General features: G+C 33.4%; 1 protein-coding gene across 1 annotated transcript in view; it reads left to right on the top strand.

Annotated features, from left to right (window-relative positions):
- Nucleotides 1–13,097, top strand: part of LOC135836690 (signal-induced proliferation-associated 1-like protein 2) — a 48,180-nt gene that overhangs the window by 18,131 nt on the left and 16,952 nt on the right. The window contains exon 2 of the mRNA XM_065351665.1: nucleotides 9,565–10,002. Coding sequence (XP_065207737.1) covers nucleotides 9,580–10,002 — 423 coding nt within the window. The 5' untranslated portion in view covers nucleotides 9,565–9,579. The remainder of the gene's footprint in view (nucleotides 1–9,564; nucleotides 10,003–13,097) is intronic.

A 13,097-nucleotide genomic window follows, 5' to 3' on the forward strand; every position in this document is an offset into this window, starting at 1 on the left:
CTACATCATTATTTTTCAATGCTAAAAAATTTGGTGAAATCGTCATACAAATAATTTATGTTAATTTTAATTATTGGTTTCGTAATAATTTTGTGTTGTTTACAATTTTTGCATTTTTTTTGTTGTTTTCGATGAATTTTGTATCAAATTTTCCCATTTAAATGTGCATTTTGGACAATTTTGACGGTGTTTCATCAATTTTTGATGTTTATTTTTAGAGTTTTTACTACAATTCCAATGATTGTCGATCAGATTTAGTTATTTTTTCATGATTGTTAGAAAATTTTGCGTTGTTTCACATACCAACTGTTAATCAAAATTTTATCGAGTATTTTAGAATTATGTTTCTATTGCTTCTACATGTTTTTGATAATCACTGTTTATTTCATTTTCTGAGAATTTCATGCAGATTTGAATAATAATTTAACAAATTTTGGAAAATGATGCAATGGTTTGCAAATTTTGTCATTCTCTTTTCGTGTTTTTCTCCTAAATTTCTACTCTTTTTTGTGGTTGATTTAAAGAAATTTTGTCCATATTTTATGCAAATTTATCCCATTGTATGAATAAATTTTGGTTAATTTTCAATTTTTTTTTTCAGAAAAATTTTCCACTTTTTTTAGGAAAATTTTCAATTTTTTCGGAATTTATCTGTTGATTTTTCCTCGATTTTTCTATAATTTCCATGCTAATTTCTTCAGATTATTTTGAATAATTTTGTTTTTCATTTATGCAATTTTGTCTAAATTTCACCAAATTTTGGCGTCATTTTGTCAATTTTCAAGAATTTTTACCTCATTTTCTCCAATTTTCATGTTAATTTAGCTAAGTTTCCGTTTGTTTATAAAGTGTTTTTCTGAGTTTACATATTTTTTAATGATATTTCTACGTTTATTGTTTGTAGATTTTCGACAAAATTCCAGTGAAACTAGTTACCAATTTTTTGTCATTTTCAACGATTTTTATTCCAAATTTTGCTGTTTTGTCGTTTATTTTGTGTCTTGATATTTTATGTAATTTTCTTCATTTATTTTTTAATCATTTTAATGTAAACTTTTCCTAATTTTTGAAATCAGTTTTTTATTATATTTTCATCAGTTTTATTTTGGATTTTTTTTATCATGATTTTACGCAATTTCTTCTGCATTTTCTTTGATTTTTGCAATATTTCTCAGGTTATTTTTAAATTTTTGCTTTATTTTGTTAAGGGATTTTTTCAAAACGAAGTTGATTTTTCAAAATGAGTTTACGGAAATTTTCAAAAGTTCTTGAAAAATGTTTGTGGTATTTTACTTTTTGTCTTTTTTCAACGAATTTGATGCTAATTCTAATTTTCTAGAAATTCAATTCGTTTCCTATTTTGCGTAGGTAATCTTTGCATTTCCCACCTCTCCCCCTTCAACGTCTCAGTATTTTATATGCATTTTTGCTTTGGTTTCTCTTGTTTTGAAATTTTCAATGCAGAAACAAACTTTTCTGGAACGGGAATAATTTTTGGAATTTTTTTCAGAATACTATTTTGATTTTTCATCAACTTTTTCAGCTTCTTGAAATTTTTTGCATTCTTTTGATTTTCATGTTGCTTAGTTTCATTAACGTGTATGGTAGTTGAAATAGAAAATCCCTTTTTTTAAAAAGATATTTGATAATTGTTTTGTAAAATACTGGTCAATTGAAATTTTTGAAAAATGTATGTATGTACTTATCGCCATAACGTTGCGAATTTTCAATCTTATTAGGTAGGTATTGTATTGCAGTATTGTTTTGATCTTAAATTGACCTACGCCTGCATATAAATGAAAACCCTGATGTGTAATATCACCTTATGCATCCTTTTTTTTTTTTTCATTAGTACATCTAATGAGGATCATCTTTCAGGAAGATATCATAATCGCGAAACCTTATGTAAACCCTTTCATTTTCATTACTTGTTTTTCACGCAAGTTAGCGACTAATACGCCACACACATATTCGATTTATGACGTCTGACATCTATAGTACGAGTAAAATTCTTCATATTGAGAAGGAAAAAAATCGCCAACATTGTTGGAAGAATTTCAATAATAGCGGAAAAATTGTATACCTACTTATTCAAAACACTTTCGTGTTTTTTAATCAGCAGTCAACTGTTTAGTTCTTTATCCTCGATTCGTTATCACCGTATTATACCTTTTATGGCTTGTATTTATTTTTTATTTATTTATTTTTTTTGCATTTCAAAGAAATAACTGATGAGAAGATAAATCAACTAATTGGATTTTTTGATCAAGCTGTATTCATATGCAAAAAACTCTACTCATTACATTATTGTAGTTGGTATTTGAAACACGCAGTATATTATTCAGAAAAGAAAATAAAAATCAATGAAAATATGACGCAGATTTTTTTGTGCCGATCTACGACATTGAACGATGTGGTATTCGGCATTTCTGATTCTACGATTGTAGTACGATTATTCTTCGTTACCATTTTTCAAGCTTTTTTGTTGTTATTTTACCAGATACATTGTTTTTATTTTCATTTAAGAAAAATTTCTTAGTATTTTACCTTTGGAATTCGTGTGATTCGACCTTCTGTGTTTTATACATACATTCAACTCGTATACTGAAGGAAAATGCGTACGTAAAATGGTAGAGTACGTGTACGAAAAGAATGACTCGATTTATATGAAATTAAAAATTATAACCACGTTTCGGTAATTTAATTTTTACAATTGTTATGTAATCGCGTTTGTGTAATACTTTTTTTATAGGCAGTCGCGTTTCGCGCTCGACTTTTCCTTTAGTTTTATACCAATCCATCTTTCGAATTGTCGAGTTTATTGACGTTTCCTTTCGACTTGGTATAAGAATTGGACGATGAGTGATCGTGATGGCAGTTGTTGTACACTCTTCTGCTCATATTTGCTCTTTGCTGGTCTGGAACTCGAGAAAATATCAGCCTTTATGTGCGATGATGGCTTGATACGAGTATGTTGTTTATCTGATGTCTGATGAAGGAAAATTGTTTGCGTACGAGGAGAGTGCATTGGAGAACATACCGCGAGATATACCAGGCATAATAGAATTATTCTATATGGTCGTCGGATTTGTATTTTTGTTCGCGTTTGTGTACGAGAAATTGACCGTATCAAGGATGCTCTTTCGGGAATATCCGCATCGTTTGAGATGTTAATGATATAAAAGAGAGGTACGCAGACACACACACACACACACACACAATTCACAAGAACGAATGATGTCAGCGTTGGCTGAGCTTAATTCTGCCTCTGCCCATCGACGTCGTCGTCGGTTCTTCTTCTGCGTATGCAACGAAAGTGTTTCGTGGAAGTGGCCTGATTGAAGGAGTCCTCGGTCGTTGTATGTATAATATTTTCTCGCATATAACTGAGATTATTAGCACCTCGTATATGTGATACATACATGTAATGGGTACTTGCATTGTACCCGAGCTCGAGTCGACTGACTCTCTGATCCACTTAGCTCCTCATCGTAATCTTACTGTTCGACAGTGTTTTCCTAATCGAGCTTTTGTAACACCGGAAATGTACAACTGGCAGTTGATATTTTCATTATTTTCCATTACCAGACGTTATCTTGTGACCTGAATTTGCGCTAGTTGAACTGATAAAATATTGGCATTTCGGCGGCCAGTGTTTGGAGATACAGTGTACATAATACGTATTAAGTATATATATTTTGTATTTGTACATAATAATATTTTGTACAGAACTGTGGATGATTCATCGAGTACCTATCCGTTTACCAAGCGAAATATTCGCGATTATATACCACGTGGAATTTATTCGCTACCCGTGGGGAGTTCTAATCATGAAATGAAATTATTTTATCGACGTTTCGCAGTAAAAGGAAGTGCATTTTTATTGAAACCGATGATTCTGAAACGTGCCGGAAATCCTACAGAAAAAAAGGTTCCGGATATGATGCGTGGGTATACCTTGTTATATCTACCTGTGCTTGGCATGTTTTTAAGTCGTTGTACTCGGTGAATAGCTTTTAATAATAGCGAGTTGATGGGTTAAAAGGAGGGTTTCACCCTTTATCAAATTTATCTTGTTTTTGCCGAAAGTTTGAATTGAATAAATCGTCATCGTCAGGTATAGATGGAAAAGTTCACCTTATTGGTTCAATTCCCTGTGTTACTCAATTTTGGAAGATACGATTCCTAGATGAATACCAAACCCAAAAATGAACTGATTTTCAAAATCAAGCATTCTCGAATTTGATGGAATACAGGAATATTACACCACATTTCCATGAATTTGCAAACTTCTTATTAAAATTGACTGCTGGATGTGGGTATTCGAGGATCGTATCTGAAAAATGAATGGATATTTAAACTCAGTGCGCTCAAGATCCCAACATATTGTGTCACAAGTCATTTTCGAAGTTTTGATATTTTGATCTTGTTAAGAGGACACCTTGATACATAAGGTAAAGAGGAGAGGACAGAGACTGAAACACTCCAAGAAGCACCTAATTAAAAACATAAAATCGATGAAAATGGTGCTTGGTGTCTTTGCAGGGTCCATTTGTCAATTTGGGCTTGAAATTGGTTGAAATGAAAATCCTGAAACCGGAACTGATTCATCCTGGAATCAAAACAATTTTTTCAATCCCAAAACTGAAATAAAAATTTAGAAGAACAAAACTACTAATACAAATCTAATCCCAAAATAGATAAATTTTGATCCCAAAACCAAAATCCAACCCCGAAATCGTTTTGGACTCGCAGCTTTGACTAAGATTTAAATTTATATTTTAAAATTTAATATCTAAAATTTATGTTTAGGCGCGAAGGAAAGTGTAAATCTAAATTAACCCTTTCGGCTACGAGACAAACTGACGGATAAAATTCGAAGTGCTTTAAACTGAGTAAGGTCGGTTGCTGCCTAGAACTCAAAATTTGCTGGAAATCGCACATTCAGAAAGTATTCATGTCACAAATGGCAATAAACCTTAAATTGTTCATTATTCCATTCATGACACCGAATAGCATTATAAATCAAAATCAAGCCTTCTGGGGCATCTGATATTTCAAGATGAAAGTATTGGTAACAAGCATTTTTGAAAATGGAAAAAAAGATGAACTAAAATAAAATTAGTTTGAGTAAAAAAAAGAAATTATTGAAGAAAAACAAGGCATGCGACTTCAGATATTTATTCAAACTGCAAATGTTTGAAGGTGTTTGCTTGTGGGAAGATTAAAATTGATGGAAAAATCTTTGTGTTATAGAGAGCATTTTTTGAAATTTTGAAAACCCATGTCACAATTCAACGCTAATTTTCAATAAAATTGTGAAAAATATGTATCATTTTCATCTTCTGACACATACATCTCTCTTGAGATAATTTGCTTGGGTGAGTAAGTTGCCTCAGAAGATGACTGGGTAAACTTTTGCAAGCATTTGAATTTTATGATGGATACTGTGTCATAAAGACTGCGCTCAATCAATTCATTATCTGTAAGATGACTTCTAAAAAGTAATTCCAGTAATTCCACAACATGACGTACGTATTTTATTTTTATTATCTCCTTATGACAAACAGATTAAGGGCTGTATTATGACACAGTATCTATCATAAAATTCAAATGCTCGCAAAAGTTCACCTAGTCATCTTCTGAGGTAACTTACTCACCCAAGCAAATCACCTCAAGAGAGATGTATATGTCAGAAAATGAAAATGACGTCATACTTTTCAGGTTGAATTGTGACACGAGTTTTCAAAATTTCAAAAAATGCTCTCTATAACACAAAGATTTTTCCATCAATTTTAATCCTCCCACAAGCAATCACCTTCAAACATTTGCAGTTTGAATAACCATTTGAAGTCCCATGCCTTGTTTTTCTTCAAAAATTTCTTTTTTTACACAAACTTATTTTATTTTAGCTCATCTTTTTTTCTATTTTCAAAAATGCTTGTTATCAATATTTTCATCTTGAAATATCAGATGCCTCAGAAGGCTTGATTTTGATTGATAATGATATCCGGTGTCATAAATGGAAAAATAGTCAATTTAAGGTTTATTGCCATTTGTGACATGAATACTTTCTGAATGTGCGATTTCCAGCAAATTTTGAGTTCTAGGCAGCAACCGACCTCACTCAGTTTAAAGCACTTCAAATTTTATCCGTCAGTTTGTCTCATAGCCGAAAGGGTTAAAATACCTATCCTTGAATGAATGTACTCCGTAAAGACTGACCAGTAATAATACAAGAATAGGAAATGAACTGGAAATTCCTCATGAGCGCAAAGGGGATGGTTTAAAATTGCGATAATAAAAATTGAAATTCTCACCGAATTTTTCAACAAAAAAATTTACAAATTAACAACGAATTCAAGAATGGAACTCTGTAGATAATTTCGAACACAAGAGTTCACTCGGCAAAAATTGAACAAATAAAAGAGCAAAATGTTAGTGAATTTTGCGAACAAAAATTATCAACTTGAAAAACAAATAGAATTTGAATTGTAAATCACGGAAGCAACTTTGCATCAAATATGTAACTCGGAAGTCCGTAAAACAATAACTGAGGATTTGAAAACCACCCCAATTGTATTTATAGAAAAATTTGTATAGTTTCGGAGGGGGGCCCTTGATTGAGCAAAATTAGGTCAATTGTTTTGATGGAGATTTATTTTGAGAATGAATCGCAAATATGACCGAATTCGAGATGCGGGATGACATTTACGATCGTCATAAAAATGTAATTTGGAGGGTGCGAGTGTGCGAAGGTAAAAAGGGGTTCAGGTAGTGAATAGATGAAGTGATAAACAAATAGAATGAGGTGATAAAAAAGTCGCAAATGTCTTGTCAAATTTTGGATTACCCACTATACACAACTAGCGGTTAATTTTAAGGGTGGTTATACAGCACTTTTAGAGTTCATTAACTCTTCTACCAATTATCATAAAATTCCGATCTTTAATTTGGAAGATACTAGTATCATTTTGAATTTGACTTTTATGATCATGAGAATAATCCGATCGCAAAGGCGAAAACTTGAGCCCATAGCTATAAAGGATCTCAAATTTTGACTTTTACGATCATGAAGTGAGAATGGTGGGTGGCTGTGGGAATCAACGAGCCCACAGCTATAAAGTTTAATTGCCAATTTATTTAGTTTGAAAATCGTGGGTAAGTATTTTTGATTTAAATTAATTATATAAAAGATCTGGTTCAAAGTTAGGGGTGAATCCGTGGCTAAATCTGGTTTATTTCGGTGGAATATTACAATGGACTTGTAGGATCCCAAAACGGATTCGTGATTGGTCCCACCTTTTTTACTTGATTCTATGGGTAAAATCAGGCTAAAAATAAACCAATTCCTGAACTCATCAGGCATGTACAAATGGCAACTACCAACGTGCAATGTTAATTTTCATTTAATTTTTTGGATTTTTTTTACCAAAATTGAAAGGTTTTTGCTCCTCCTCAAGGGTGTTGAGATCCCATTTTAAAAGTTGGTAACACTGTGAAAAGTTTGAAAAAATAGTCTTACTAAAACGTTCTGCAAAAATATCCTGCATTTTGATCGGAAGATTTTGTTGAACGTCCTGTTAAATTTACAAAGTTGTTGCTGATACTCGAAATAGGTATAATCAATAGGTATTTCAAAAAAAACTTGCAAGTCCAAAAGATTTGAGCATTAATAGCTTTTCAAATTCCAAAAATCATGAAATTATTCCTTGACATTCCGATGGTCAAATATTCCATCCGCAGATCACTCCAAAAAAAGCATTTGGTCAAGGGTAACTTCTTGCATACCACGAGTAACATTGTTTGGCGAAATATTGACGGAAAATTGTTTTTTCCGTTCGATTAAGCCATTAACTTAAATGAATATTTAATCGACCACCATATGTGAGTGGTCATTGGTGTGTGTGTACTGTGTATTGTATACTGTGTAGTACGTACGCTACTGTTTTGTATATCGAATTCCTTGAACTATTTCAATCGTACTTATCAACACCTATAATTAAATAGTATTTACTTTTTATCTCGTATTTTGTAATTTATTATATTTTTGTGGTACAACAACGTTGCGGCCATAACCAGCCGAGTTTTATTTCCAACATCTAAAAGCGTTTCGAACACTTACGTTATTTTTTGAAAAACGCCTTCCCATTCATTCGTAATACATTTATTTACGTGTTGAGGTGACCACAAATGTACGCGATAACTTGGCTACGATGATGAATAATCTCTGAAGAGAGACTCTGTTGACGCGAATATACAGGTGATTTAATCGTTCAATCTTGCGGTACTCGTAAACGTGTTTATTATTTTGAATTGAGAAAAAAAAACAGCACTTTTAATGGTGAGATCTTGATGACGCGCGTGTTGATAATTGTATGTACCTATGAAGGCGTTAAAGAATTGAGGAAATTCCAGAATTTGTAGTTCCGTTTGAAGCGGTTTTAAGAATATTCTCGTAGGTTGATATTGAATTGGAAAAATTCGTGTGTTCTAATTCTATTCATGAAATTTCGATTTCGATTATCCTCAAAAATATTCACGTTCAAGTGCTGCTGTTGAATATCTTTTTACGGTTTCCTCGCTGTGAATCCTCTTTATTTGGCTCAAATGAAATCGTATTGTTTGATTCTGATTTTGCTTGCGGCGATTCATTGTATTCTGTACCTACTTGAACGATATTAGTTTTCTGATTCTGTTCATACACATGATCTATTCGTTCTGTTCTATTCTTGACTCTTCCTTTTCTGATGCCTTCTGTTCTGGTTGGCTTATTAGTCTTGATCTTAGCCAATTCCTTTTGCAACTTGTGTTATTCTAGCTTTATTCCTGTTGATCTCTGACACCAGTGACGAATTGTTCCGGAAAATGTCCCAACTCCTCTGACTCAGCTGACCTTGCGGAAATTGATTAATCGATGATCCGCAAAGCGAGAGGAAAAAATCACCTCGAGAATCGATAACATTGATGCACTCACGTCATCATGAATTGAAACCTATGACACAGACGAAAAACTCTTGACTCTTCTTCGATGGTATTTACGATTCGTCTACGTATAGTATTATGGTCAAAGGGGTCGAGCACGCCGGTCCAATTATCGTAATGTATTCGTTATTCGCGCATTGTATTCGTATTGTACGATATCCTCCACATACGTATACAGGTCGTGTAGGAACATGGTGATGCAGCGTGGTCTTGTTATAGTTGTAGAGTAGAGGTAGTGTAATTGACCAAGTGCGTATTCTCTCGAGGTGAATTGTTGGTTTTATTTTTGCTCGCTTCCTTCACGGGCACCTTCTTATATTGTGCATAGGGCATACATTATTTTATAGTATGTACGAATACGTATACTATAGTGCCATAGACGTACTACATAAACTCGTTCTGCACGTTCTGGAACGTGTGTAACCTAATAGTATAAGTCTTATAAGATTATTTGTGACTAGAGCTGGTATTCGAGAGGTGCGTACCACCGCCGCATTTGGTGTAGTACGCGATGAGTCAGCTCTCTCTGCGTGTACGTAACGTTAGCGTTAGACTAATATTGTTTTGTTACGGTTACAGATTACTTATGGCGGAATGATCGAAGTGGACGAGGGGGTTAGCAGTTCACGAGGTACGGCCAGGGACAGAGCGGCTCAGGCGATCCATTATTACAATAATAACGTGCTAAAAGCCAGAACCGGTTCCAGATCGTCCGCGTACTCTTATCAGCAGCATCAACGAATTCGCGGAGGCGCCGCTGCCGCCACAGCTGCCTTCAATTCCCGTACCGATAATCTTTACCGTAGTAATTCCAGTTTGGAGTTGTTGCACGATTCTAATCTAAACGAGTGCCATCGTAATCGCCTAGAAAACGTGGTCACCCCTACGTTGAAACGTGAATACGGTAGTCATGGGTCCATCGACGTCATCGCCGCCGCCGCCGTCGTTGATCAAAAAGACGACAGAGATTTGGCCAGAGAGCAGTTCTTCTCCATGCTGCAGGATTATAAACCGGCGGTAAGTACTCGTAGTAAGCAAGCACTGAGCAATCATAATGAATATGCATCGGTTAGGTAGTAGAAAGCGCATTGCGCCTCGTATATGTGCCAATTTCCACGCTTGTTTGGGTGCTCATTGTGCAGTGCGAAAATTCTATCCGTCTTGGGCAACCGCACAAGTTATGGATGGGCTGTACTAGCGTACAGACCAAGTTGAAAAATGATGACCCTGTGTTGGCGGAATTATTGTGGAATGTATACATCTTTTAGGGGTGTCTAGCGAGTTTGAAGCCATAGTCGAGATCCTATGAAGACCTTTGGTCGAAGGAAAGAGGAAGACATAGCCTGATTTGTGCGAGTACTCGTAGAAGTGACAAATTGAACTTTTAGCGTTGAAATTACGTCTGCTCGTCTGTTCAACATTTGATAGTGCGAGTATTTGTATTCTGAAATATCCCATATAGGAGGCCCTCTTGATTAAATCAAGAAAAGATTAGTTATTACAATACAGATGCGAGTTTCGTAATGAAGTAATGAAAACATGTTGAAATGATATGAAAACACACAGAAATAAACATCAAAATCAATAAAAATTACCAAAAAAAGTGATAAAATTTCATTAAAATTTGGAAAAAATTGCGTGAAAAAGTATCGAAAACATATCAAAAACAAAATTATTGAAATACATGCATAGGAAAATATCATAATCAATATAAATTACTGGAAAGTAGTGAACTTTCAATGAGATTTGTGGGGAGGGAGAAAGTGCATGTAAAATTGTTGAAAACAAGTTAAAATGAAGTGAACAAAAGGGGAAAATATCAAAATTAGGTAAAAATTGTTTAAAAAGTGTTGAAAGTGTATTAAAATGATGTAAAACAAAAAAAAAGTCAAAATGAATCAAATTTCATTGAAATTTGCCACCAAAAAGGAACACTTGAAAAAGTTTCGAAAACACATTGAAATGATCTAAAATAGCAAAATGTTAAAAAAACTTCAAAATAAATGAAAACATTTTAGAACTAATAAAATATTGAAATTTAGCCAAAAAAAGGGGAATATATATTGGCACGACAGAAAAAGTGATTCGAACAACAACATAGGTATAGGGTATTTCAACGACAATTGTTAACGACGGTTCAGCGCGACAATTTTAAGTAATACGAACAACAATTCGATTTCGTATAACGACAGACGAAATTTGATCCCCGTCCAATCATAATTATTTTGACCGTTGAAAAAAATTATTGCCTAGAAAAATAAATGATTCCCTACCAAAAAAATTTACTAGGAAAATAGCTTTGTAATGAAAAAAAATTGTAAAAAATAAACATAAGCATAAATTTTACGAATGAGAAGTCCTTCATTTTTTGAAAAAAAAGAAACATTTTTGAAAAGTTGAATTCAAAAAAGTTTTACTTTCCAAAAAAATTCGATTTCTCGCAGAAATTGCTAAAAATTGTGAAAAAGTTTTGTTTTTTTGGTCAAAATTTTCAAAAATTTAATTGTCAAAAAGTCTTTTCTTTTTGCAAAATTACCAAATAAATTTTGCTTTTTACAAAACTGCCTAAAATCTTGCTTTTTTCAAAAAATACCATACGTTTTCTATTTTTTTTTTAAATTTTATTTTCATGTTTTTTTTGGAAAATTTCAAAAAAAAACTAGCTCAAATCGCTAAAAATTGATGAAAAATTTTACTGTTCTTTTTTTTTTTGCTAAAATTGTGAACAAGTTTCGCCTTTTCATCAAAAAGATCTTGCTTTTCATCGAAACTATCAAAAAACTCGTTTTATTGCCAAAATAGCTGTCACAAAAATCTTAATTTTCGTTAAAATTGCCCAAAAGTGCGTTTAAAAAATCTCTGGTGAAATTTTTGATCCTCCAAATTACTCCCATTTCCTCCTGTTCCTGTTGCCCAAAAAGCAAAAAAAAAAGAGGCACCACTTGTGCAGTAGATGAACTTTTTATTATTTTCCCGTGCAATATCAATTACAATTACCTTGGGATGAAGTTGAAAAAATTGGGTGGAAAATTTTCAAAAAAACACATCGAAATCCAATGAAAATGAACAAAAAGTTAACTAATGAAATTTCAGTATTTGTCGAAAAAAAAAAGATGTGTAAAAAGATGTATGAAGAAGTGCTAAAAACGATTAAAAATGATGTAAAAACACTATAAATGTATTGAAATCAATGAAAAGTGCCAAAAAAAGAATCTGTTTTAGTTACAGGCTGAACTTCGTTCGTAAAGAAATAAGCATTAGGATAAGATATTTTAATGAAAAAAATCTTATCTAAAACATTTTCTTAGCTGACTATTTCTTTGATAAAACTGACTATAAGAGATTAGTAAAACACGTTGATCGAAACATATCGCATTTTAGCCCATGAGGCAAATACTTTAGCAGCATGAAACTTTTTACAGAAGTACATACACAATTGAGCCTCTTCTGCCATCAATGGCATTGGTGTATTGATGAAAACTGTTTGTTACAATCCATCAGCTTAACCCCTTGTCTTTGCCATATTATTTCCAACAATTCACGAATAGGTATATACGTATAGTCTCCAAATTTCCTATCACCTACCGATAGAACTAGGTATCCTCGTGGCTTGCCTGCTGATAGATGAGTATTTGCTGATGATGAAGTATGCATTTGAAAAAAAAATAGGGAAAAAAGGGTCTCCATTATTGTAGCGAATACATTATGCAGTTGCGTATAGATAAACGTGCTGCATGTCTATTTCGTATTTCGTACGCCACAAAGAGAAATGGGGCTTTCGTGTTTGTCTTTTTACTCTTCGGCTCTTCGCATCTCTTTCTTTCTCTTTTTCTGTATGTCAGACACGTGTTTAGTTCGAGTTCGCCATCTGTAAGCAAATATTTCTCAATACTTGTATGACCTAGGTAGGTTCGCGCCACACCATCTACATGGTATGGTATCAAAACCCGGTGTAAACGCTCGTCGATTAGTTAATGCGGAAAATTATTACCTTGCTGCGGACTCCTCTGTAATTTGATTGCCCGTGCTCGACGATGAGGTGTCTGCATTACCTTGCTACCTTCTTAAATAGGTACTGGATCCTCGTTTGTGTTCACGGTTACGTTTTCGAT

This window comes from Planococcus citri, chromosome 2, assembly GCF_950023065.1.
Source record: "Planococcus citri chromosome 2, ihPlaCitr1.1, whole genome shotgun sequence".
Lineage (NCBI taxonomy): Eukaryota > Metazoa > Arthropoda > Insecta > Hemiptera > Pseudococcidae > Planococcus > Planococcus citri.